This window comes from Pelodiscus sinensis, chromosome 7 (genome assembly GCF_052426305.1).
Source record: "Pelodiscus sinensis isolate ZL-2025 chromosome 7, ASM5242630v1, whole genome shotgun sequence".
Classification (NCBI taxonomy): Eukaryota; Metazoa; Chordata; order Testudines; family Trionychidae; genus Pelodiscus; species Pelodiscus sinensis.
The window spans coordinates 58304763-58332195 of NC_143058.1; the positions used below are offsets into that span (position 1 = coordinate 58304763).

The 27433-nt window shown below is 48.3% G+C and overlaps 1 protein-coding gene across 2 annotated transcripts in view; it reads right to left on the minus strand.

Annotated features, from left to right (window-relative positions):
* The window catches only part of KIAA2012 (KIAA2012 ortholog), a 125892-nt gene extending 99576 nt beyond the window's left edge, over positions 1–26316 (minus strand). The window contains exons 1-2 of one of the 2 annotated variants that reach the window (XM_075933852.2): positions 25662–26316; positions 17857–18135 (exon numbers count right to left, since the gene is read on the minus strand). In XM_075933852.2, the coding sequence (XP_075789967.2) occupies positions 17857–18135; positions 25662–25748 (366 nt within the window). In that variant the 5' untranslated portion in view covers positions 25749–26316. The remainder of the gene's footprint in view (positions 1–17856; positions 18136–25661) is intronic. The other variant, XM_075933853.2, reaches the window with a different exon arrangement.
* Positions 26317–27433: the final 1117 nt, after the last annotated feature.

Here is a 27433-nt window from a genome sequence, read left to right on the forward strand (position 1 = left end):
TGAATTATTAGCATGTACTGAATGTCTGTTAATGAAAACTGCCACAGTGCTTCAATAATAGCAGCAAGCATGTTGAGACTTGTCTACCTTCTTTCATGCCACAGCCAGTTACTCTATGTAATCACTCTGCTCCTAAGTCCCCACTTGCATTTTCCTCAGATTATTTGTGTAGGCATATCTGGCTTCAGTAAACTTCTTCTACCAAGAGTTCTTCCCAAGTAGAGCCTGTTTTGTATTGCGGGATCACACAGCATCTAGTTTGCCCCATTTAATCTCTCTCTATATTTAAAAAAGTTTTTCCTGCTGGACGACAGAGTATTCCCAACACGTGACAGAATGACATCATCACAGCATCAGCGTCAATGGACTCTCTCAAGTGAAGTGGGTAGGCAAGCATAGCGAGCAGCGGGCACAGCCTCCTAGTAAATATTTAAGCCTGAGTTTTCAAGAATCCATCAGTTTTGGATATCTCAAAGAGAAGGCCCTTCTTGATGCACTGAGAGTCTGACTTTCAGCTACATCTCCAGTTGAAGGCAGGTCCTGTGTTGGGCATCTGGAAACTGAGGCATCAACCTCTGTGTATGAATTGCTGAAAATATGAACCTTAGCTTTTACTGAAAACATAAAAAAATTCCAATGAAAGAGAGAAAACCCAGCCTAACTCTCCCCTTTGGAAACTGCTCCCCTGCACAACTCTGTTTCCAGGATAATTAAACAAAATGCTAGAACCACTCTTGTAGTATTTTGAGGACCCCAGACTCCTCTAGATAGTCAATACATAACCCATATGGATTCCATTTTGCCCTTTAAATAGTAGATTAAGGCACTGTATGCATAGCACATACCAAAAAGTCTGTATCTTAAGAGGGCATTAAAGTCATGCAGTGACTCCCAATGCCATAATGAAGAATTTACATGTATATAGCGCTGTTTGTACAGAAAGATCACAAAGTGCTTTAACCAGAAGATAACAATATAAGAATGGCCATACTGGGTCAAACCATGGTTCCATCTAATTCAGTATCCTGTCTTCTAATACCAGCTGCCCCAGAGCAAATGAATAGAACAGGTAATCCATCCCCTGTCATTCATTTCCAGCTTCTGGCAAACAGAGGTAGGCAAACATCATTCCTGGCCACTGTGGCTAATAGCCTTTGTTGGACTTATCTTCCATGAACGTATCTAGTTCTTGCTTGAACCCTGTTATAGTTTTGGCCTTCACAACATCCTCTGACAAGGAGTTCCACAGGTTGACTGTGCACTATGTGAAAACATACTTCCTTTTGTTTGTTTTAATCCTGTTGCCTACTAATTTCATTTAGTGATCCCTAGTTCTTGAGTTATGAGAAGTAAATAACACTTCTTTATCTACTTTCTCTATACCAGTCATGATTTTATAGATTTCTATCATATCCCCCTTTAGTCATCTCTTTTCCAAGCTGAAAAACTGAAAAGTCCCAGTTTTATTTCTCTCTCTTCTTATGACAGCCATTCCATACCCCTAATAATTTTTGTTGTCTATTTTTTAATCTTTTTCTTTTCCAGTATAATCTCTTTTGAGATAGGGTTGCCACATCTGCACACAGTGTTCAAGATGTAGATGTACCATGGATTTATATAAAGGCAATAGGATATTTCTGTTCTATTCTCTATCCCTTTTTCATTGATTCTCAACATTGTTTGCTTTTTTGATGCTGCACATTGAGTGGATATTTTCAGATAACTACCCACAATGACTCCAAGAACTCTTTCCTGAGTGGTAACGGCTAACTTAGATTCCATCATTTTATATGTATGGTTGGGATTATGTTTTCCAGTGTGTATTACTGTGCATTGAATTACATCTGCCATTTTGTTGCCCAATCATCCAGTTTTGTGTGATGAAGCTTGTTGCAATTTGGTTAAGACTTAATTCTCTTGAGTAGTTTTGTAACATCAGCAAGTTTTGTCACCTCACTGTTTATCTCTTTTTCCAGATCATTGATGAATATGTTGAATAGGACAAGGGACATCCTTAGTATTTATGGGACCCTCTGTAGTGCTATTAAACTGGTGCTCCTATGCCCAATGGCAGCCCAGCGAGGAGGGGGAAAGGTGATGATTTTTTAGACATGTAATTTTGTAATTTTCAGCAACACAGTAATGAATGATTTTTAAAGGAAATTTTAAACTAAGGTCCTGTCGACTAACACAGTGCATTCAGAAACTGACAGTATACACGTGGGGTTGGCAAATGCCTGTTAAATGGCTTCAGTACTTCTTGAAGTTCAGTGTTCTACCAATAGGCCTGTCTCACTCTGGCTATTTCACTTTTAGGTTAACTAGATCTTCTCCAGAGGAAGCCGAGCCACAGAACAGGGACAGGAAGAGGCAGGTGGGCGGACATTAAGACCTAGTGGTGCACCACATTTTTAGGTGCCCTACACAGCTGTGTGTTCACACAGAGTGCCTGGGAGGGGCTGCCTTGCCGGCGTGCCATCAGGAAGGCGCGCCTGCCGAACACCGTGAGGAGCAGAGTCCCACGGCCTCGGGGAATAGGGCCGGCCGTGGGCCAGGCTGGACGCGCGCACTCCCGGTGGAGGGCGCTGGGACGCAACTTTGCCCCCTGCATCCCGATCTAGGGACGCCGGCAAGGCTGGGGGCGGGGACGAGGGAGACGCCGTGACCTTCAGCGGGAGGTTCAAAAGCCGCCCCGGAGCCAAGGCAAGGAGGAGGACGCCAGGGATGCAAGTCCTCCCTCCCCGGTGGAGACGGGACCCTGGGGGAGCTGTGAAGCAAAATCCTGCATCCCCCCCCAACGAAGAGGTAAGGATCACCGGCTCGGGCCCAGAAACCATGGACTCAAGGGTGGCTAAGAAGTAGCCCAGGGCAGGGCCCTTCTGGCACCCATGGGCTGACGCGTTACAGGGTGGGACTCCATCAGCAGGGTGAGGGTCAGCACCCAAACCCTTAGGGCCCCGGGCTGGGACCCAGTGGAGAGGGTGGGCCCGGGTCCCCCTAACCTCCTGAATTCCTCCGTGCTGCACCCAATGTGGGAGAAAAGGGAGCAAGAGGGAGACAGGAGGCACCGTCACCCCAAGAACCATGGGGAAAGACTGAGACACCCAGGAGGGGAACCGGGAATGCCTGGCTTGCTGGGCCCCACTTCGCCCTCCCCCCAGGGGGGGGGGGGCGTCGGGAGCTCGTGCCCATCAAAATACTGAAACCGTAAGAACGAGACGGCGGGCTCGCTGGGCCGTGACCCCTCAGAGGGGGTTGCGCGCTCGCACCCAAAACTAGATCCGTCACATCTGCATATGGGTAAGGATGGCCCGGAACAGGACTGGTCCCTACAGATACCAATAGTTATCTCTCTCCATTCAGAAAACTGACCATTTATTCCTAATCTTTGTTTTCTATCTTTTAACCATATACCAGTACATGAGAAAATCTTCCCCCTTATTCCGTGACACTTTACTTTGCTTAAGAGCTTTTGGTGAGGAACCTTGCCAAAGGCTTTCAGAAAATTTGAATATACTATATGGATCGATGCCTCTTGTTCACTCATTTGTTGACCCCTCTCCCCAAAGAATTCTAGGGGGAATTACTGCCACACGACTTTGGAAAGATGTATAGCTGTTTAACAGCACACTGCAACTCTATACAACATTTTAGAAAAGGGAATGGAAAAGACAATTTTCTAATTGAAAGTGGAGGAGTTTAAAGTGGAGAGAATACAAATATCCAGGATAGAGTTTGGGTAGTGTACCAGGGCTAATATTCCAACTCTTGGGAAACATGTCCTGGGTTCCCTAATGACCACAGGTGGCCAAGATCTCTAATTTATGTGCCAAAGACACCATTGTTTCTTCTTCAATATTCCACTGGAGGTTTGGTTCTGTAGGAAGCACAGGATTGCCAATATCACCAATCTGACACACCTTCTCTTGGAGGTGTCCCATCTAAATCAGAGCAGGTCTGATGGCTTAGTTGATGGATTTCCAAATAGTGGGCTTTGTACCACTGGTACTAAGCTTGCTGGAAGTGGAATGCTGAAAACTTAAAGAAAAACAATCTGTTCATCTCTCAGTGTTAAGGGATCAGTTGTTGCATGCACTGCAGTTTGCCAGAAAATGCCCAAGAAGCAAAATTCACTCTCCTGGCCTCTTTCAGCTATAATGATGAATAATGTTTGCCAGCCATGCTAGCATAGCCATTGATTATCAAGTCGTGTGTTATGTGCTGTGGCTGTGCAGATAGCTACTGTACTCTTGTGTGGCCTTCTGCGTAGGCCCAGCCTTGAGCCTGTGCCAAGCTGCACAGCTTGAGGTACTGAGACAAACTAACGTCACCAGGGCTGCGCTTGTCTGAAAAGACAGGCACATGCAGAGAGCAGCTGCAAAACCTGCAGCAACAGGAATTCCCCAATTCTACAGAGTAGGGTGACCAGGTGTCTGGTTTTCGACCAGAACGCTCAGTCAAAAAGGGAACCTGGCGGCTCTGGTCAGCACCGCTGACTGGGCCCTTGAAAGTCTGCTCAGTGGTGCTGCAGAGTTGCATGCTGTGGAGCCTCCTCACTCCTCCCACCCCTCGCCTAGGAGCTGAACCTGCTGGTCGCTGCTGGGGTGCACCACTTCCGAGGTGCAGCGCAGTTCCCCAGCACACGCAGGCCTTAGTGCCACTGACTGAGAGCTGCTCAAGTGCGGCACAAGCCCCAGTTCCCTCACCCCATAGTCCCTCACATACCTGTCACCCCTCCTACACACCAAACTCCTCATCCCTGGCCTCATCCCAAAATCCACACCCCCAAACCAGAGCCTGTACCCCCTTCTGCACTCCCACCCCCAAGCCTGAGCCCCTCCTCAAACCTGCTGCTCACCCTTGTATCCCAAATCCCTCACCCCCAGGCTCACCCCAGAACCCGCGCCCCCAGCCCAGAGCCCTCCCCTATGCCCCAAAATACCTGCCCAGCCCAGAGCCCTTCCCACAGTCCAAACCCCTCAGCCCCTCCCCCCGCCATTGTGGAATCCTGTCATGCATCTCAAATCCTTCATCCCCAGTCCCATGCCCAGCTGGAGCAAACTGAACAAATGGAGTTTGAACAAATGCAGTTGCCACGCCCCAAAATATCTGCCCCAGCCCAGAGTCCCCTTCTGTACCCAGAACCCGAACGCCCAAGTCCCCACCCCTTCCCCATCCACCACCCCTCTGCCCCAGCAAGCGGGGGCAGGGCCTCAGGGATGGGGCAGGGTTAGGCTGCTCCAGTTTGTACCGATAAAAAGTGGGCAACCCTATTACAGGGCCCCACCTCCGCAGGACGCTGCTGCAGAGCAGACACTGCTCTGTACTCCCTGGCCTGCAGAGGTTGCAGCCGGTCCCTGCAGGGCTGGCGAGAGCATGTGGGAATTCCCGCCATTCTCCTCAGAGGGTTGTGAGGTAGCTTGGCGGGGTCCAGTGGGTAACAGCCTGGCTACAGAACTGAGGGGAGCTGCCTGGCTGTAAACTGAGCCTCCTTCCGGCAGGGGAGCCCCTCTGTGGTTTGCCCAGCAGGCATCTAAGGGCTTGGCCAGGAGGGATGGAATTACTAAAGAAGAGCAAGAGGCCTTGTGTCACATAACGCTGTCTGATAGCCAGGTAAAAGCCCCAGTGCTAGCCAGGCCTGATGAGCTCCCCACCCTTTTACACACACATCCAGAATCCCATCATTTGTACACATGCATGTGCGCCCACACATTCAGAGTCCCGTGGTCCTTTACAGACATGCCTGTTGCAGAGCTCCCCTGCCCTTTTATACATGTGCACACACCAGAGCCCCCGACCCATTTCTATGTGTGTGGAGCCCCTTTAAACCCTCCCTGCTCTGTTCTACCTCCTCTCCTTAGTGGCCCTTTTTTATTTTCTCCAAGAGCTGCTCACAGTGGTTTGTGTTTTTCTTCCCTTTACATTTTGTAAATGGGAAGCCACATGAACTTTTGCTTTTGTTCAACAGCAATCCAGATAAGAAATAGCAGCAACTGTGAAAGGTAATTCAGCTGTTCACCCCAGCATCTGTGAACACGTCATTTAAGGCATATTTCTTTCTTGTAATTTGAGTAACAGAAAAGACATGAATAATAATAATGGCTGCTTCATTGTGTTTTCCTTTGAGGCGTGGTATAAAAATCGGAGCTGTTTAAAAAGGATGACATAGCCAGTGCTGGTTGGTGGCAATAGCTTGATGAAATGTTTTTTGTTGGAAAATGCCAGTTGAGCGAAATAAAAACTCTTTGTGGAAAGGTGCCAGTTGGGAGCCCCCAAAATAGCCAGTATCTTGGTGCCTGAGGGCATTTGCCTGTGGTGTGGGAGATCCATGTTTAAGTCCTTGCTCTGCCCAATTCAGTTTGCACAGGAGTTTTCCACACACTCCTGAACCTCTCAGGATCCACTGCTAACCTCCCAGCACCCACAGACACTGCTCCCAAACTCTACTTTCACAGTGGCCTACCTTCTGGATAAAAAGGGCAGAATGGGCCTCCCTTTTGAGTCCAATACAGCTGTGTCCTTCAACACCACACCTACATTCTCCAGAAGCCTTGAGACAGACTGACAGGAGGAGTCTCCTTCCTCAAAGGGACTGAATATGTGGCCTGCATGTTGTTCTGATCTCCTACTGGCTTGGTGAAAGAAAGTTTTTACCCAGGTCTTCCATATTACAGAGCAAATCCATTAACCACAAGGTACTGGCTGGCTCCTTAATTTGTAACAGAAAAAAACATGAATTGTGTTTCCAGGGTGTTCCCATAAATGAGGATTTTTCATTACGACGATGGCTCATGCCTCTGTTTCAGTACTAGAGCATTGCTACGGCTGAAGATGGGTTAATCCCAGCCTCATTTCCTCAGACCTCCTGCAGCCACATGATTTGCAAGTGCCTGAAAATATCCCTATTCAGTTCTAATTGTTTGCGGCAGTCAGCAGATGATTTCATGTGTTTGGTCACAGCAGTATTCGTTTTCTCTTCTTTTAATCTTTGAACGTCGGGCCTGGTTTCATTGATGTAGCTCATGATGACACAGTAGGCAGTGATTTCATATAAGATGTTTTGCCTTTACTCCAGAAGTGTGGATTCCTAGTGGGATGGCCAATATTTATTAATGGTATCCTAGGGTTTTTAAAGGGAAAGCTACATCACAGCCCATTAGAATCAGTTTAATCTGTTCCAAAATGCCGGCTGCATTAGGCAAGAGCTACCTTGATTGGACTGAGGTCTTCCTCATTAGTTCAGATGCTGGTTCAGAAGATTTATTGAAGGCTCTCTTTTAAAGAGCTCACTTTTGATCCCTAAAGGATATCTTCACTCTGATGTGATGGAGAAGGGATAGAGCTGCTCTTCTGACATAAATGCTGCTACTGAAGTAATTTAAAAAAAAAATGCCAGTCCCGTAATTAGGAGTGTGCAAAATGTTCATTCTTGGATATGCATGGATTGAATTTCCTGGGACTTTTCCAAATATTTAATTGGGGTCATCAGTATGCATTATTATATCTAAAGGTACATTTTCATATCATAGGCAGAGAAGTTGGATTAATATTTTAACTGTAAATTTAGGACTGAAGGTCATTACTGGGGATTATTTCCAGGGTTCTGAAAATATTGTATATAGAATTCTTGGTATCTGAGATAATTTTCACATTTTAATCATTTAAATAATTGTTCTATTTACACTTTGCTGCTGCAGTACAGCTGAAGTATTTGAGGTGTCTCCTGCAGTTTTACGTGCATAAATTATGAAGACTTTGGCTTATTTTGGCTTTTCCAAGAGAGTGTATGTGTATTGCATATAGTGAAAACGACAATGTCATAAATTCCTGTTAGACTATAAGAACATATAGTCTGTGCAAGAAGGACTGTCTTTATATCATGTGTTTCTAGAAGGCCTTTACAATGGGAATATGGTCTCTAAATGCTACTGCAATTCAGATAATTAATAGAGCAGGATTTGTCAAAAACAAACTCTAGGTAACTATTGAAGCTCCTACGCATTTTTTGCAAAATATGATTAATAATTTGGAGCCTTCACTTTTTTTTCTCTATTTGTACATTACAATTACATTAATATTGAAATGGCTTACACATTTGTTGTATATTTAGGGACACTATCAATTTAAAATGGAATGTAATACAGGACTAGATGGTAGTCATGATACTGGTAAATATGATCCGGATCTTTCCACATGTAGGTTGCTGATTCAAATCAGTTGTATGTGTGAAATGAATTGGTAGTCTCAGTCCAGTTCCTAGTGTACATGAGATCATTTGCATAATTGTTGACAGACACAGAAAAAAGTTCAGGCTGTGAATAGGACTGAACACTGAACACTACTCTTGCCAGAACTAGAGGGCAAGCCCCAGACTTGACTTGTTGATGAGGGAGCAAGAGATCCTTTAAATGGTATGGCTAAAATTTTCAGATTTAATTTTGCAGGAGAAAAGCTTCTAGCTGTTCTAACCATGAAACTGTAAACAGATCTCATGGCTGACAGGTTAGTGACAGTGATGCCTGTTCATGACTTTCCTCGCCACAACTCCCATGAGGTGCTTGTTGGGGGTCTGTAAAGCCAGTGGCCATGGTTCACCCTGAATTTTGGGCGAATTTTTGGGCAGGTGTTTGTTGTGGACTGGGGTGCCTGGGTTGCCACAAATTATACTAGAACTTCCGCATGTTCCCTCTGTCTTTTTCCTGAGCTGCAGGTGTGTGACTGTGGCTGTAAGCTAGAGGGAAAGCTTGGATTTGTGATTAGGCCAATGGATTGAAATGCAGGATGTCTGAGTTTAATGCCCTGCTCTGCCACTGACTCCCTGTGTGAGTCTGGGCAAGTCACTTGGCCTTTCTAGCCATCTGTTCCTCATCTGTGTAAAATGGCAATAAAACGCCCTTTCTCTCTCTCTTACCTGTTTAGACTGCCAGCTCTTTGGGACAGAGATGGTCTCGCTTTGTGTTTGTACAGTGTCTGGCAGACTTCAGCTCAGATTTTGGTTGGGGCAGTGGACCCTTAAGGGTTAAAACCCAGCCCGGGAAGAGGGCTGGAGCAGTGGAGTGAGCAGCTCTGGCAAAGGCTTCTTGACTTACAGCAGAGCTGGTGAAAAGCAGGCAGGGCTGGTGAAGCTCTGGCCAGACAAGCACCCAGGCTGCAGGGCCTGATGCAAGGCCTAAAGGTACTAGGGCTGTGGGGAGGCAGCCAGGGCAGCAGAAGGCAGCAGGTCCACACCCTGTTGCCAATGATGAGTGGCCATTTCAGACAGCAGTTTGCCCCTGAGGCAGGGGCTAGATGAAGACTGGCCGTGGGTCACTGAGGCAAGGTAGGTATAGGGGGCTGGGGAATCCCAGAGGGAGAGGACTCATAGACTTCAAGGTCAGAAGGGACCATTATGATCATCTAGTCTGACCCCCTGCACAGTACAGGCCACAGAATCTCACCCACCCCTACTAGAATAATCCTCTCACCTATATCTCAGATATTGAAGCCTTCAGATAGTTTGAAGACCCCAAGATGCAGAGAATCCTCCAGCTGTGATCTGTACCCCATGCTACAGAGGAAGGCGAAAAACCTCCAAGGTCTCTGCCAATCTACCCTGGAGGAAAATTCCTTCCCGACCCCAAATATGGCGATCAGCTAAACCCTGAGCATGTGGGCAAGACTCACCAGCCAGACACCCAGAAAGTTCTCTATAGTAACTCCTATCATCCCTCCATTGACCTATTCCCCACTGATAATGAATGGTCAATTAGTTACCAAGATCATGTTATCTCATCAAACCATCCCCTTCATAAACCCATCTAGTTTAATCTTGAAACCAGATAGATCTTTTGCCCCCACTACGTCCCTTGGAAGGCCGTTCCAGAACCTCACTCCTCTAATGGTTAGAAACCTTCATCTAATCTCAAGTCTAAACTTCCTACTAGCCAGCTTATATCCATTTGTTCTTGTGTCCACATTGGTATTAAATAATTCCTCTCCCTCCCCGGTATTTATCTCTCTAGGGGTACGTCTACACTACAGCGCTAATTCGAACTAACTTAGTTCGAATTAGTTAATTCGAACTAAGCTAATTCGAACTAACGCGTCTAGAACTAAAAACTAGTTCGAATTAGCGTTTTGCTAATTCGAACTAGCAAGTCCACATTGAGTGGACCCTGAACAGGGCTTAAGGATGGCCGGAAGCAGTGCCGGCAGGGCATCAGAGGAGGACATAGAGCGTGGAGCTGCTGTCTCAGGCTAGCCGAGGGCTGCGCTTAAAGGGTCCCGACCCCCACCCCGGACAGACAGTTCTAAGGGGTGCCCCGCTTGCAAAACAGTCCTGGCTTGGATTGCCCGGAGTACCCACACTGGGCACATCACACCACTCGGCCATCAGCCCGGCTGCACTTGCCGCAGGCTGCCATCTGGGGAGAGGGGGCAATCGGGGGGCTGCAGGAGAGCTTCCACCCCCAGAAGCCCGCAGATCCAGCCCAGTCCTCCCCATCGGGGGCTCGTACCCCATTCCTCCCTCACCTCCTTCCACTTACCCTTCCCTAGCCCCCCTTCTTATTGATGTACAAAATAAAGATAACGTTTCTTCCAACATTGACTCTGTCTTTATTGAACAAAACTGGGGGAGACTGGGAAAAGGAGGTGGGAGAGGGGAAGAGAAAGGCTGGGAGAGGGGAGGGCAACTAACATGATCAGGGGTTGGGAACAGGTCCCATATGAAGAGAGGCTACAGAGACTGGGACTGTTCAGCTTAGAAAAGAGGAGATGGAGCGGGGACAGGATAGAGGTCTCTAAAAGCAGGGGTTGGGTGGAGAGGGTGCATTCAGAAAAGTTCTTCATGAGTTCCCCTAAAGAAGGACTAGAGGACACCAACGGAAAGGAATGGGTATCAGGCTTGAAACTAGTAAGAGAAAGTTGTTCTTCTTCACAAAGCAAATAGTTAACCTGTGGAACTTCTTGCTGCAGGAGGCTGTGAAGGCTACAACTAGAACAGAGTTTAAAGGGAAGTGAGATCAAGTCATGGAGGTTGGGTCCATGGAGTAGTCTTAGCCAGGGGGTAGGAGTGGTGTCCCTGCCCAAAGTTTGTGGAAGGCTGGAGAGGGATGGCACGAGACAAATGGCTTGGTCACTGTCTTCGGTCCATCCCCTCCAGGGTCCCTAGGGTTGGCCGCTGTTGGCAGACAGGCTACTGGGCTAGCTGGACCTTTGGTCTGACCCAGGACGGCCATTGTAAGCTCAGGGCTCAGGGTCAGGGGTCTCAGTGGACCCCCTTGATTTTCATGCACACCTGCTCTTGGGTGGCCAGGCTGGCAGCTCTCCTGCCCTAGCCGGCCACTTTCCTGTGCCTAGTGCGGAGATCGTGGACGAGGTCCACGATGTCCGCACTAGCCCAGGAAGGTGCCCGCCTCTTGCGGTCCTGGGCAAGCTCCCGGGAGCCGCCAGCCTGGTCCCGGGAAGAGGGGGTGGGCTGGGGGACATCGGGTGGATGGCTCTGTGCCATGCCAGGTGCAGGGTCTGCTGGCTGGGTGCTGGCAGGCTTGCACCTGGCACGGGCACCGTAGCCAGCCCGTGCCCCTTTAAGGGGTCCGGGGCTGGGAGGGGGGCATAGAGTTTCCCTGGTGTTGGCCAGAGTGGCCACCAGGGAAACCTGGGGAGGGCTAGCCTCCCACTAGTTCGAATTAAGGGGCTATACACCCCTTAATTCGAACTAGTAAGTTCTATCTAGGCTTAATCCTCGTAAAATGAGGTTTTCCTAGTTCGAACTAAGCGCTCCGCTAGTTCGATTCAAATTCGAACTAGCGGAGTGCTAGTGTAGCGGCTATGAATGTTAGTTTGAACTAACGTCCGTTAGTTTGAACTAACATTGTAGTGTAGACATACCCTAATATATTTAAAGAGTGCAATCATGTCCCCCCTCAGCCTTCTTTTGGTTAAGGTAAACAAGCCAAGCTCCTTGAGTCTCCTTTCATAAGACAGGTTTTCCATTCCTCGGATCATCCTAGTGGCCCTTCTTTGTACCTGTTCCAGTTTGAATTCATCCTTCTTAAACATGGGAGACCAGAACTGCACACAGTATTCCAAATGGGGTCTCACCAATGCCTTGTATAATGGCACTAACACCTCCTTATCCCTACTGGAAATACCTCGCCTAATACATCCCAAGACCGTATTAGCCTTTTTCATGGCCATGTCACAATGGCGGCTCATAGTCATCCTATAATCAACCAGGACTCTGAGGTCCTTCTCCTCCTCCGTTACTTCCAACTGATGTGTCCCCAGCTGTAGCCAGACATGAACCCCATCTTGTTTCTTCCCCTCCCCCCCCAGAGAGCAAGAGAAAGGCAGTCAGCCTTTGATGCCCTGGGAACGCAGGTGTGCTGTCTGTCCCTGATTCTACCATAAACAGAAACCAGACAGTAAATGGGCTAGCTGACGACCCGGGGCCTCCCGCCGTCCTGATGGCTAGTACCAGTAATTGACACACCTGCACTGTCCCAGGAGAGGAATCTTCGCCCATCACATACCAGAGGTGTCCATTGTCTGCATTTTCCCAGGTGTGAATTATGCTTTGCACCCTTCGTGGGAAGCTTGGCATTCAAAGCCATTTTTCCTAATTGGCCACTTGAGACCAGGAAGAAGCCTACATGACCCAAGGGGTATAAAGAGGGGTATAGTAGCCCACCCCATTTGAGCTCCAATCATCTATACCTGCTAGCAGGTATTGATTGTCTCCCGAGGTCTGTGGGACGCCCAACCTCGTCCTACTTCTTCCCGAGGGATTGAGAGAAAGACGCTGGCAATGCCAAGTCTGGAACGTAGGGGTGAGAATTATACCTGCTATGTGTCTATTTTGCATGCATTTAATAAGAGCTCAGAGAACCAAAGGGGTTTCATGGTACCTATAAGTGACTTATTAGTGTAATTTCTGTCCTGTCCTTTGTAGTGACTGTGTTATCTGTAACACAGTAGTAGCATTTAACAACTAAGTTTACCCTGTAACAATAAAATAGTACCTGTTTAAGCTTTAACCTGACTCCTTCAGTTGCTGTAACAGAACCAAGCACAATTTTAAAAGAACTTCAGCCGGTCATAAGGGACAGATATAGGGAGAGCTTGGGCGTTTTGGATAGTGTCGCTTCCAGGGGAAAGATCCGTTGGAGCACCTCTCAGCCTCCCCAGGCTGCCTGCTGCGAAGGGATTTCTGTATCCTAGCAGCTAAAATCTGAGGTGTTATAAGCTCTCCCTGTAAACTTATTGGGGCACCCATCAACCTCCTCCAGGTTGCCTGCTGCAAGGGACCCCGGTCTCAGCAGTTGAAGTCTTGGGTGTATAGCACACACGCACACACTGCCCTGACCGTCAGCTGACATCAGCTTATATCTAAAATTCTTGTTATTAATCCCTAAATGCATAACCTTACACTTCTCACTATTAAATTTCATCCTATTGCTATCACTCCAATTTTCAAGTTCATCCAGATCTTCCTGTATGAGGACCCCAGAGGGTGGGGGCCCTGTGGCAGGTCAGTACGCAGCGGGGAAAATGCCACAGTCTGGAAAGGATGTAGGTCCTAGTACACAGTGATGGAGAAAAACAGGTAATGGTGGGTGAGATACCAGATGCAGGCGGGCGCTCCAGAGCTGAAAAGCTAATTCCCAGAGTGTCCGGCAGGAGGTGCCCATGGTGGTGAGTCCCACCCTGTTGCAGGAGTCTAATTTCTACCTAATACAAATGATAAGGAACAGTGGGGGCAGGCCACCGGCACAGAACGGGCAAAGAGAAAACCCTAGCACCTCACGAATGAGTGTCTCACTTTGTTAATGCGCCAAGGACTCCTGTATTCTCCTCCCGAGGTCTGTCCTTGCCCTCTGGCTCCTACTGTTGGTTGCTTGACAGTGGGGAGGGATATTAGTGGCAATGGAGGGCGTGAGGTCGTTGCTCCACTGACCAACATGTGCTTGATTTGTTGCTACCCAGAGAATTTCACGTTTCAGTGCTGTACAGCTGCCACCTTTCCATTAGCACTAAGTTCGTGTTATTAAAAGATACAAGTTATCGTAAAACAAAACTAAATATATCTCTGGATGGGCTGAAAATCAGGGAGAAAAGAGTTCAGAAGAAGAACTTGAGGATACTGGGTCTGACATGCCGGCTAGGGAGATGAGGTGACAGTCTTTATGGAGAAGCTGTTCTCCTAAGTATTTCATTTCCCAAGCTGCTAGAATAGCCCCTTGGGGCCATTGGCAGCCAATGCAACTTCAGGCAGCCCCAATGTTAAGTTACATTGTGGCTCAGAAGTCCTCTGGTTCCCCAGCCCCAGGGAAGCACAGAGGGAGGCACAAAGTCATTTTCACAGACCCTGTAGTGACACCAGATGCTGCTCTGGCACAGTTGAGGGTCTGACCCAGCATCTACAGAGTGGGGACCCAGGTAATAATGGAGTCATAGTTCATGTCTCATGCTTGGAGTGCACTGACCTGGATGGGAACTGGTCCCTGAGTGGGATGAGGATCACAGGCTCCTTTTGCCTTCACTACCAGGCCGTGGGTTCCCTTGGGAACAATCTAACCCCGTGTATGAAGCTTTCAGTCTCTGACACTGATCATTATAGCAGAACATATGGCTGTGACTTGCACAACTACTGCATGGGCTTGGCTCGTAAAGCATTTAGTCAGCTCTGACTCTCTTTATAATGATGATGGAGGGGTGGGGGTGATATTGACATATTTTGACAGAGTGTGAGAATGCATAATGTTGGGTAAAGATCCCTAATGTTTGATATTCACCTTCATTTATTGGGAAGCTGTGTCAACAGCAAGGGAATATTTCAGGCGTGAATTAAATTTGAGGACTTACTGTCATACACAGATCTCTCTCCATATACAGGTCAGTGTGTGTGTGTGTGTGTGTGTGTGTGTGTGTGTGTGTATGTGTGCGAGCGGTGATGACAGATGTAAAAAATGCTATAAATCTGGGATGAGCTTATTTCTTCATGAGCAGTGGAGTTAGCAAGTCTTCCTAGACAAGTGGTAGTAACAACTATCATGCGTTTTGCTGTTGTTAAATCCAATGTCTTTGTCTTCTTAAAAATCTCACTCCTGTTTTCCCCTGGGTGTTACAAGTGGAGATCCCAACATGGCTGAAATTGCTAACTGCAACATAAATACTGACTGATACACAGGTGCCAGCTTTCTCTGGGCCCAAAGGGTGCTCAGCCCCTCACTCTGCCTCATCTCTTCTATCTTCGCTGCATCTTCCTGTCCCCTTCCCAAGCACACTCTGTCCCCACTCTTCCTGCTCCCTTCCAGAGCCTCCTCCACAGTGAAATAGCTGATTGTGGCCAATGGTCGGTGCTGGGAGAGAGGGGCAGGACTTGATCAGCAGGGCCACCAGGTGGGAGGCACTGGGGCTAAAGGGGAGCTGACTGTGGCTACTCCAGCCCTAAAGAACTCAAGGAGCCAGTGCCTATGGTGTTACTTACTACAACACAGAAAGAACGATGTCATTGGTATGGGTGGGGCTTAGTGATGTGCACAGGTAGGCTGAGTCTACACTGGTGTGATCTCGTGCAAAAGCGGCCACTCTTGCGCAAAAACTTGCTGCCTGTCTACACTGGCCGCGTGTTCTTGTGCAAGTACACTGACGTTCTCATGGATGAAATCAGGGCTTCTTGCACAAGAACTCTGACGCTCCCGCTCAGGAAGAAGCCCTTTTGCGCAACCGTTCTTACGCAAGAGGCCAGTGTAGACAGGCAGCCAAGAGATTTTGCGCAAGAACCAGCCAAACGAAAAAAAACCCTAGTGGCCGCCTGGATGCTCTGTACGCACACTCTCAGCTCTGAACTTCCTGATAACCCGAGCCCCTTTAAAGGCACACGCAGCCTGCAGAGGCCACATGGCAGCAGCACCTCTGCCACCGAGCTCTCCCACGTGGCTCTGCTCTGCTTTAGTCACCAGCACCACCAGGATGGCTGCTCCAGGGGGGCACCAGCAACCTGCACCCCCAGCGCAGGAGGCCCCAAGAGGCACAAAGAGGCATGCCCCGTCTTGGTCCCCAGCAGATATTGAGGCCCTGCTGGACATCTGGACTGACAAGGAGGCCCTCCAGGACCCCCGTGTCCGTCGGAGGAATGCGGATATATTCTGCCACTTGGCCCAGGTGCTCTCCCTCCAGGGCCATCGAACAGGTCCGGGCCAAAGTAAAGGAGTTGTGCCTGGGCTATGTCCAGGCCAGGAGGCAGGAGCTGACAGCTGCCCCCATTACGACTGCCTGCATGCCATCCTGGGTGAGGTGGTGCCCCAGGGACCCTCGGTGCCCGTGGACACCAGCAGGTGCTCCCCTGTTACCAGGCACAGCAAGGCCCTGCACCTCGAAACGATGTCAGGCAGCCCGGACATCTACCGTGCGTCGCCGGAGACCGGGGAAGGTTCCTCTGGTGAGTGTTGCACATAGCTCCAGGAACGTCCGCTTTTGCATGCGGAAGTTCCAGAGCCATTGCTGGTCATCCCATTGCCCCAGGACCAGCTGGTCCCACCAGTTGGTACCGGTGTCCAGTCTCCACAATGGCCTCTCCACGGTGGGGTGGGGATGCCACAGGGACGCCACCGCCTCCATGGTGAGGGAGTCCAGAGCAACCTGCGCCTCGAGGTCCTGGACGAGGAGTGCAGCAGCATGGAGCAGCAGCTGCAGGCACTCCAAGATGGCTGGAAGGGGCCAGAGCAGGCACAAGGCCACCCCTGGCTCCATGGCACAACAAAAGAGGTGATGGCAAAAAATCACCAAAAGGCACTAAGGCACAAGCTGTGGTGTCCAAGAAGGCAGAGGGCAACCACAATTAGAACTGCTATGGCTGCCAGTCACTGCAAGAGGTCCTAAAGCTCGCAGCAGGAGAGAAACGTCTGTCCAAGGAGATCCCTTTAAGCACGTGTCTCAAAGGAGCTCCAGCCCCCACCCCCGGAAAGTCCTGGAGCTCCAGCCCCCACCTGCCCTCTCCAAAGTGGTTCTGGGCTCATGCTTTTGCGCAAGAGCGTCCTGCCAACGTAGATGCTCTCTTGCACAAAAATGCATCACTCTGATGACGAGCCCCAGCCAATGTAGACACTCTTTCGCGCAACTACTTTAATGCAAGAACTCTTGCGCTAAAGAGTTTTTGCGTGAGATCGCACCAGTGTAGACGTAGCTGTAGAGTATAAAACAAGTCTGAGAAATATACCATCGCTTGGGAAATATAAGCGTTCATGTGATGATTCTCACGTGGCACAAGACTGGCTGGCTAACAGATGAGCAACGCTTTCTTTTTGAGGTCAAGGATGAAAAATGCCAGGTTAGTGTGAATTGGTTTTCCACTTTGGTATAAATAGGGGAGACTTGCCTCTCACTGAGACTGTTTGGTACCGACCCCATGAGTGAAACTCTGGCTTCATTGAAGTTCAATGGCAAAACTCCCATTGACTTTAATGGAGCTAGGATTTCACCCCAAATTGGCTATAGGGAAATGGTTACCACTGCCTTCTATATTGATTTACAGAAGGGCGAGATTCATCCTGTACTGAGGGCCCACACTTAAGCCCCTTTTAAATCCTGAAAACTGGTGCAAATAAAATTGCAACACATATGTAAATATACCGGAGCATGCTTAAAGAGAAGAGGAGAAGAAGAGGATGATGGAGATGCTGCTTTTGTGTTTGCTTGAATACAGAAGCCTGCTTAATCCCACTGGGAGCTTGCTTTCTTCAGTCAAAAAATATATTCCTGCAACTCCTGGAGTCCCATATGATTAAAGTCCAGACAAGCAAAATTAATATTTTAAGGGGCCTCCCGTAATCTCAATTCTGGTAGCGAAAGAATCATCATGTGTGCTCTTACCTGTCTGCCGCCACCATATGCCAAGATGGCTCTTGTCAAATCTTGGAGGGTGTGCAGTTCAATCTGTAGCTTCTTCCTTCTGTGTTTGTGGCCTAGCCAGCTGCTCCTCCCTCCTCGTTGTTTCCAGGAGGGCTCTGCTAGATCTTCCGAGTAGAGAAGCAGAGCACCAGTTTTTGTGCTGTAGGTTTTAGGAAGACACAGACGGCAGCAGCCCTTCATAATCTGCCTCCTCTTCAGCAATCTGCAGTAACCTCCATGAGGCTTCCAGTTCAGATAATCCTGTCACAGGAAAAATCAAAATATACAATGGATTCGGGGGGAGGAAAACCTTCCTCAGCCTGGGAAGGTTGAGAGTACGTGGTTCGCCAGATACACAGGAAGTTGTGCTGCCCTCGCCTGTTTACACCATTCTGGCCTTACTTTGTGAATTTAGAATTTGACCCAGTTGACTTGTTTGCTACAGCTTTACCCTATTCTTAAGGTACCTATACACATATGGCGGCCATATGTGGCGTACAGCCACTGCACGTCCCGCTCGTTTGGGTAGAAACAGCGGTGCTGATAACAAGTCATCATGGCATAGGCAAGTAGATTAGAATAAAGTGCCCTGTACGCCTGAATCCCCAGGTCACATGCCCTACACAGCTCTCTGCATGCCCAAACAGTACCTCCTGTGTCTACACTGTTATTTTTAGCGGCCTAGTGTCCAGTTCCCTCCTTGCTGCTGGAACCTTTCGCTGCCGTGTGTAGCTACACATGCTCTACACACTGTTGGAAGCATAGGCAAGGCATTACTGGGGCAGAACTATCATTGACCTTTAGTGAGTGTGTTCACTGACTTCTCATGGCCTATATGACCAACAGGTCTATTGGGCTGTGGAATGGGCTCAGGTGATGATAATCCCTTGCTTCAGATATTTCATACTAGAGTAGATGCAAACACTAGCAAATATACCACTGGAGACAATCCTGTATTGGCAAGGAGTTTTTTTTGACATGCGTTAGATAGTGAAATTTATTGCATGGTATTTATTTTTCTAAGAAAAGTGATGGAGGGATGTCAGCTGATAATCTTAAATTCTAAAGTCATCTGCACACTGGTCCTTACTAGGAGTCAGGGTCTAGATTAAAATCATAGGGTGACTTGTGTAAATTTTACTGGATCACAATGCCGAGTCTATTAGGATGGGTGGGCAGTTTGTTGTCCAAAACGGGTTTTTGTCCCAATAGTAAATCAGTGGTTTTGAAATGTAAAAATTATCTTGCTGAATTATTTTAGTAATTAAAAATAATTGTAGTTTATTGTCCATTTATATTCTTAATGCCTTCCCTTTTGGTAATATCATTACAATACTAACATCATTTCTTTGGGGCATGGACTGTCTTCACAGTCTATGTAGCTAGCATATTGGGGTGCATGGGGTGTTCAGGGAAGGGTAGCACCTCTGGTGTACGGGCATGTCGTGTCCTTTTAGGGCAGCTCATCCACCTTTGGTCCCCACTTGTTACTCAGCTCTCACCTGTGGCTCCTAGTAGCTGTAGCATGTGCAGCGGCCACACCCCGGGCAACAGCTTCGACAGGCTGGCTAAACCAGGTTGAGAGTAGCCGTCGGGTCATCGACCTTCGGTGAGATAGGGACTTGTCTATCCCGAGCATGTGAAGACAGACTCCAGCGGATCGAGTGGATGAGACCTACTAGAATAGGACCAACGGTCATGAAGGTGGTTTCTGCAAGCGATGTGGTACGCTAAGAGCACGGCAAGACATGAAAGATGCCCTGGTCAACCACTGCGCCCAGCCCATCTCCAACCGTCTTGACATTAGTCCTGCCATTGGAGCAAGATGGAATCTGGGAAGAGAGAGTGAGGCTGACTATGCACACGTCTCCCTCACTTTAATCCAATTCACGCGCAAGTCTTGACATCTCGACATCCCCTAATTCCCGTAAACCTTAAAGTCCTGTGGCGACGGGCGAGCGATGTAGCAGCAAGTGTGGATTCACTGGGAGCTGTAGCCGCGGACCTGCACACAGGCGGCTCAGGTCTAATGGTCGTCTTCTTGCTGGCCGAAGCAACAGCTGGATTCGGCGTCTACCTGAGTGACTGAGCAGCCCTCTTTAGGATTGCAGTGCTCACCTCTGTAGTAAGAGGAAGGGGCTAGAAAAGGTGCCCTAAACATTGTTTGCTTCACAGAACCCTGGAGGGGATCCCATCTCATGCGGTCGAACAATAAAATTTCAAACAAAATGCAAGGTGACACCACTCACTATTGGCACATTGAACGTATGCACGCTTCAAGACAACCCTTCAGCAGATCGACCAGAAAGAAGAACAGCCCTGGTTGCCAGAGAGCTCACATGATTTAACATTGATATTGCGGCACTGTGTGAAACTCGTCTAGCAAATGAAGGTCAGCTCATGGAAACAGGAGGTGGTTACACATTCTTCTGGCATGGACGCAGCAGTGATGAACGTCGTGAATCTGGAGTTGGCTTTGTGGTTAAGAATCATCTTGTCCGCAAACTTGCCAGTCTTCCCAAGAGCGTGAATGACCGACTCATGACACTGCATCTTCCACTACCGAGAGGAAAGCAAGCCACACTGATCAGCGCTTACGCGCCCACAATTACGAATCTGGATGAAGTAAAGGACAAGTTTTATGAAGATCTCGATGCCCTACTCTCATCCGTGAAGCGCACCGACAGGCTGATTCTACTTGGCGATTTCAACGCGAGAGTAGGATCTGATCACACTGCGTGGGATGGCGTCATTGGAAAAAATGGAATCGGTAAATGTAACAGCAATGGCCTACTATGATTTGATCATCACCAATACCATCTTCCACCTGCCCACTCGCAAAAAGATGTCCTGGATGCACCCACGCTCTAAGCACTGGCATCTCATTGATTATGTCATTGTGCGGAGGAAAGACAGACAGGATGTAAGGGTGACCAAGGCCATGCCGAGTGCTGACTGTTGGACTGACCACAGACTTATCATCTCCAAATTAAGCTTTCACATCAAGCCAAAGAGACATCCTCAGGGAAACAAAGCTGTGATGAAAAAGATCAATGTCAGTAGACTGAGGAACCCCAACACAGCAGCTTCACTAACAGAAGATCTTGGCAACCAACTTTTAGAGCTGCAATTAGAGGAAAATACTGAGAAGGACTGGGAACGCTTCCGGGATATTGTGCACTCGTCTGCACTAAAGGTTCTTGGACCCTCACACAGGAAACAGCAGGACTGGTTTGTTGAAAACGATGAAGAGATCAAGGCCATACTTGCTGAAAAGCATCGCCTTCACCGTGCTCATCAGAATGACCCGTCGTCAACAGCTAAGAAAAATGCCTTCAACAACATTCGCAGGATCGTACAGAGCAAGCTTCGCAAGATGCAGGACTCCTGGTTGAGTGCCAAAGCAGATGAAATCCAGAAGTTTGCTGGTAGAAACGATGCCAAACAGTTCTACGAAGCCCTTAGATCCTTGTACGGACCTCAGCCCTCAGGGAGTTCCCCTCTACTGGACTCAGATGGTGCAACTCTCATTACTGAGAAGACTCTGATTTTACAGCGTTGGGCTGAGCACTTCCAATCCGTACTGAACCGCCCATCTTCCATCAATAACGAGGCGATTGATAGAATGCCCCAGGCGGATATCAACCACAGCCTGGATGTCTCACCATCAGAGACTGAAACCTTACAGGCCATCAGCCAGCTGTCCAGTGGCAAGGCCCCAGGATCTGATGCGATCCCAGTGGAAGTCTATAAGGGTGGTGGTGCAGTGCTTGTCGACAAACTCACTCAGCTGTTCCAGTCCTTCTGGAATCAAGGATCTATTCCTCAGGAACTGAAAGACGCATCCATCGTACACCTCTACAAGAGGAAAGGAAATCGACAAGTTTGCGATAATCATAGAGGAATATCACTGCTTTCCATCGCAGGTAAGATCCTTGCACTAGTGTTGCTGAATCGCCTGATTGACCACCTGGAACAGGGTTTATTACCTGAGACACAGTGCGGCTTCCGCAAAGAGCGTGGCACGGTGGATATGATCTTCGCAGCCCGACAGCTCCAAGAGAAGTGTCAAGAGCAGAATCGTGAACTGTACACCATCTTTGTGGATCTCACCAAGGCTTTTGACACTGTCAGTCGCGAAGGTCTGTGGTGCATCATGTCGAAGTTTGGGTGCCCTGACAGATTCATCCTGATGGTAGGTCAGTTCCACGACGGCATGATGGCTCGTGTTCTGGATGATGGAGAAGCTTCAGAGGCCTTTCCCGTCACAAACGGCGTCAAACAAGGGTGTGTGCTGGCACCGACCCTGTTCAACATAATGTTTTCAGCCATGCTGTCAGACGCCTTTCAGAACAGTTCCTTGGGAATCAGACTGAGATACAGGACCGATGGGAAACTGTTTAACCTGCGAAGACTCCAGGCTGTCACCAAGATAAAGGAGACTGTGCTACGAGATCTCCTTTTTGCTGACGACTGCGCCCTGAATGCTAGATCAGAGCAGGAAATGCAAGCCAGCATGGACATATTCGCAGCAGCATGCGACAACTTCGGCCTTCTCATCAACACAAAGAAAACCGAAGTGATGCACCAGCCAGCTCCGAAAGCTCAACATCAAGTGCCCACCATCACAGTGAAGGGACAAAAGCTGCAAGCAGTGGACCAATTTACATATCTTGGCAGCACCCTCTCCCGCGCAGTGACAATTGACATCGAGGTCAACTGCAGACTGCTGACCAAAGTGTGGGACCGCCGTGGAATAAGCCTTGCTACAAAGCTTAAAGTCTATTGAGCAGTAGTGTTAACTACCCTGATGTACGCCAGTGAGACTTGGACTGTATACAGGAGGCATGCTAGGCAACTGAACCACTTCCACACGATTTGCCTCCGCAGACTTCTGAGGATCTGGTGGCAGGATAAGGTGCCAGACACAGAAGTCCTTTCTAGAGCAGGTCTGCCGTCAGTTTACACCCTGATGATGAAAGCTCAGACACGCTGGGCAGGCCATGTTGCAAGGATGCCAGATCATCGCATCCCTAAACAGCTCTTCTATGGTGAGCTGTTTCAAGGGAAGCGATCGCATGGGGGACAAAAGAAGCGATACAAAGATACGCTTAAAGCCTCTCTCAAGTCCCTGGATATTGACACGACCTCCTGGGAGACCCTGGCACAAGACCGATCAACATGGCACACGCTGATCTACCAAGGCTGTCAAACATCTGAAGCCAGAAGGATAACCATAGCACAAGAGAAGCGAGCACTCCGTAAAGCCAGAGTTGCAAAAGCTGCAACAGTGGTGCCCACACATGTCTGCCCGACATGTGGCAGAACATTCCGTGCCCGTATCGGCCTTATCAGCCATTTGCGGACACACCGTGGACAGTCCACAACCCGTTAGATGTCAAGGTCCTCTTCGAATACGATGGATGAACAACAACAACAACAACAACAACAGCTAGCATATTGGAGCTCTGATCCCAGATTGGGGCCTATTGTTGCTATCATAATAGAAATAATAATTATTTCTATTCTCTAATATCAGGAGCCAAAAATCAGGATCAGAGTCCCCCTGCATTGGATGCTCTATGAACAGATCGGAAAACCTCATTCCCACCCCAAACTTTTAAAAATTTTTTTTAATCTTTCCTTACTCTCAGTAGCCCTTAATTATCAGTTTGCAGAGCAGAGTATACCGTGCTTAGTGGTCTGAGAAGGGGATTTCTTCCAGAATGGGAATCTGTCTCAAATACCTTTCAATTCTTTGCAGTGTGCTAGATGGCAATGTGGAACAACACTTTATATCAAAGAGTGTGACCATATACTTATCCTCAGATATTGCCCACTGCACTCAAATATTACTATGGTGGGAGTTCTAGGAATAGCATTGGGACGTGACAGACCCAGACCAGCCGTCGGCTGCTTGCAAGTGGAGGGAAGACATGCTGGAGCTTGGGTGAACAGCTTTCTCTTTCCTGAGTTAAAAAAAGGTCCAAGCCTAAGTCCAGCGTAATCAGGCAGGCACCTGGGGTCAATTAGAACTTGATAGAAACTATAGGTTAATTAGACATCTGCAGCCAATTAAGCCCTGTAATGCTGCTTTAAAATGTCTCTCCCCTGCCCCAGGCACGGAAGGAGGAAGGAAAAGAGCAAAGGACAGGAAGGAGGAAGTGGGCTGAGGGCTGATGAGCAGGTACCAAAGGAGGGATCGTATGGGGAAGTGGCCCAAGGAAAAGCTGCCAGATTGGGAGTGGCAGTAATCCTGCCTGTTGCCACGGCCTTAAGGTCCCTGGACCAGAACCCGGAGTAGTGGCCTGCCCGGGTTCCCCCAACCTCCACACGACATCTCAAAAATCGGCCCCCGAGAAGGGAGATCAGGACTCCAGAGAGGATTTTACCCCAAACTTATGAACTATCCTGTGATGAGGACGGCTCAGTAGGCTGTGGCTCTTGCTTCTAGTAAAAGAGAGAGAGGCCGAGTGGCAAGCCACAGCACGTCTCTGAGGCTAACGCTATCTGCCAGTGGCGAGAGACCCACGGGGAATAGCCACATAAGGTAGACAGACCTGAGCTTGTTGCTCCATGCTATGCCTTTGAGTGAGGTGCTTAGAGTGGACTCCGATGTATCACTGGTCATAAACCATGAAGAAAGACCTGGAACACAGCCATGGAACAATCTCTCCAGTAAAAACACTGACCTGGTAGGTGAGATTCATTGAACACTCTCAAATTACTCAGAAGCTTCCAAATTGTGCTATACATAGATGCATTCATAAGCTCTCCTTGACAAGAAGTTACAGTGCCATTGTTTGCTTCTCAGCTACACATTGTTTCATTTCTTGATGGTAAGCACCCTCACTTATCACAGCACTTGGTTCCCATAGTGTGTACTTAGAGATTTGAAATGGCAGATTCCCACTACCTCATTTTAGCAAGATGACTTAACAGACAAACAGTGCAACTACTCCGCTCTTACACTCTGATTCCAACTCTACTGATCAAATGGAATTGTGCTGATGTAAATAAGATGAAATGAGAACTTGAGACATATTTTGATCTCCATTTTACACTGGTGCAAACCTAGAGTAACTCTATTGCTTTCAGTGGAGTTATCCCAGTGTAACAGATCGGATTCTGATTCACACATTCTCAAAAAATATTTCTCTGATTTGCAGTTGGTCACACCAGAAATAATCCTGAAGTCCATACTTTATGGCATAAGATTGATTATATGAATTCACTGTTTTAATTATAACTGTAATGTAAATATTTTTAGTGAAGTGAATCTATTATTCTATTTGCTGTAAAATTGCTTTGGACAGTGCTATTTCTGCAATCTCAACAAAATATTATGTAAAAGCAGCACAATGAAACTTCAACTATGGGGTTCTGATTCACAACTCCATGCAGATCTCAGAACTGACATGTGTATGCTCAGTAACCTATTCTCATTTTCAACAACAACACAAAACAGAAACAAAGAATAAGGACATCCCTAGAAGAATCTATTTCTTTATATTTAGGTTCTTTCCTCTGGATCTCTAGGTGCAAGTTTCTGTTTCTTTAACTTGATTGCCAAGCGTTCTGGTTCAAGATTCTCCAGTTTTCATTTCCGCAGGCATTCATATTTCTTAGGTTACGAAGATATTTTAACTTCAACAACAAATAAGACCTCACTAAAAAAAATTCTGTCTCCATATCAGTTATTTCAATATTAGTTAAAATCATAGAACAGAAAATTACTGTACAATGCATAATGGTTTGTTTGCTGCACTTATGTAACCAGGACTCACCTCTGGTTCAAAGTGCACCTCCAATTTCTCTTGGGTTTTTCTGACCACCTGTCCCTTACCACGGCTTAATAGGGAGAGATTGGGCATTTTTCATTAGTAACTTTTCATCTTGTAACCTTGTTATCGGAGCAGTCAGCCAGGGAGCTTTGTAAATAAGATCTTTGTTATGAAATATATTAATTTATAGATCAGGTCCTCCTTAATGTGCAGCTCTGAATAACAGAAAATCCTCACTGGGTTCCCAGAGTCCTCGGTCTCCTTCACAGTTCTAGAAAGTCAGTTATTTTTCTCCCGCCTGTCCAGTGCACTTCTTGTTCCTTCTGTTCTGGTTGCTTTGGTACAGCTAGGGATTTGTGGAAACACAACCATCCTTTTTATTGTGATCAGAGGTTGTTTGTCTGTCGCTATGGCAGCAAAGGGAAATTAAGTTTCTTAAACCAGCTAGAGAGATTGTGAAAGAACTGAGATATTCAAAGGGCCAGGCTCGGATTTCAAGGATGTGCTGCCATGCAGTAATCATCCTTAGCTGAAGGAATCACATTATCCTTCCAACAGCTGCTTTATTTTCCCTTCCCGGTGTGGAAGCAGGCTCTTTGCTTGCCAGGCCTCTCACACATCTTGCCATCCAAGCAAAAGGTCAACTTCCCCTTGATGAAAACCCTTACACTATGTAACTTAAAGATCAGGAACCAAAACCAGACCCAAAAGTTCATGTAAAGTTTGTGCTGGTTGTGCTGACTGTGCCATGCCCGATAGGGCAGAAAAGGAAAAACAGGAAACCATCTCACCCCCTTACTCCTGTCACTTAACAGACAGGGTCTGCTAGCCTATCACAAAAAGTGCGCAAAAGCTTTCTCTATAAAACAGCTTCCCCTCCTGTATCAAATTGAGGAATCCTGAATAAACATTGGATGGCAGAATATGAGCCAGGTGCGAGGACTGATCACCCGAGGGCCACCTCCCGCTCACCGAACCGAATGAGTTCCTGTAGAGCGTAACGTATAACAACTATGCTGTTGTTGCTGTTGTACTTTGTGTTTTTTTTAAGTGCGAGTACTGTATTTTCCGGCGTATAAGGCGACTGGGCATATAAGACCACCCCCTAATTTTCTAGTTAAAAGATAGGTTTTCGTCTTATACTCGCCGTATAAGACTACCCCCCCTTAAGAGGCCAACCGTCAGCGCCCCAGCGCCCCTCCACCTCCCCGGCTTTGCCCCCGGTGTCCCTGGTCTGCTGGAGACGGTCCCCAGCAGACCAGGGGCACTGGGAGCAAAGTCGAAGCGGCGGCTGGGTGCCGCGCTTCTGAGGCTTTGCTCTGGCAAAGCCTCAGAGGCGCGGGACCCCGCCATGGCTGCAGCTTTGCTCCCGGTGCCTCTGGTCTGCTGGGGACCGTCTCCAGCAGACCAGGGACACCGGGAGCAAAGCCTCTGAGGATGCCGGCAGCGGGACAGCTGTGGCACGTCTGGGCTGCCCCGCTGCCGGCTTCCCCCGAGGCTTTGCAAAGCCTCGGGGGAAGCCAGCAGCGGGGCATCCCAGGCGTGCCTGGGCTGCCCCGCTGCCCGAGCCCCTCCGCGGCTTTGCAAAGCCTCGGGGGAAGCCGGCAGTGGGGCATCCCAGGCGCGCCTGGGCTGCCCCGCTGCCCGAGCCTCTCCGCGGCTTTGCTCCGCGTCTTCCTGGTCTGCAGACCAGGGAGACGCGGAGCAGCTTTTCTCGCCCCAGAGTACACGGGCAGCGGGACCGTGAGGTCCAGCAGTCTGTGTCCTCCGGGGCG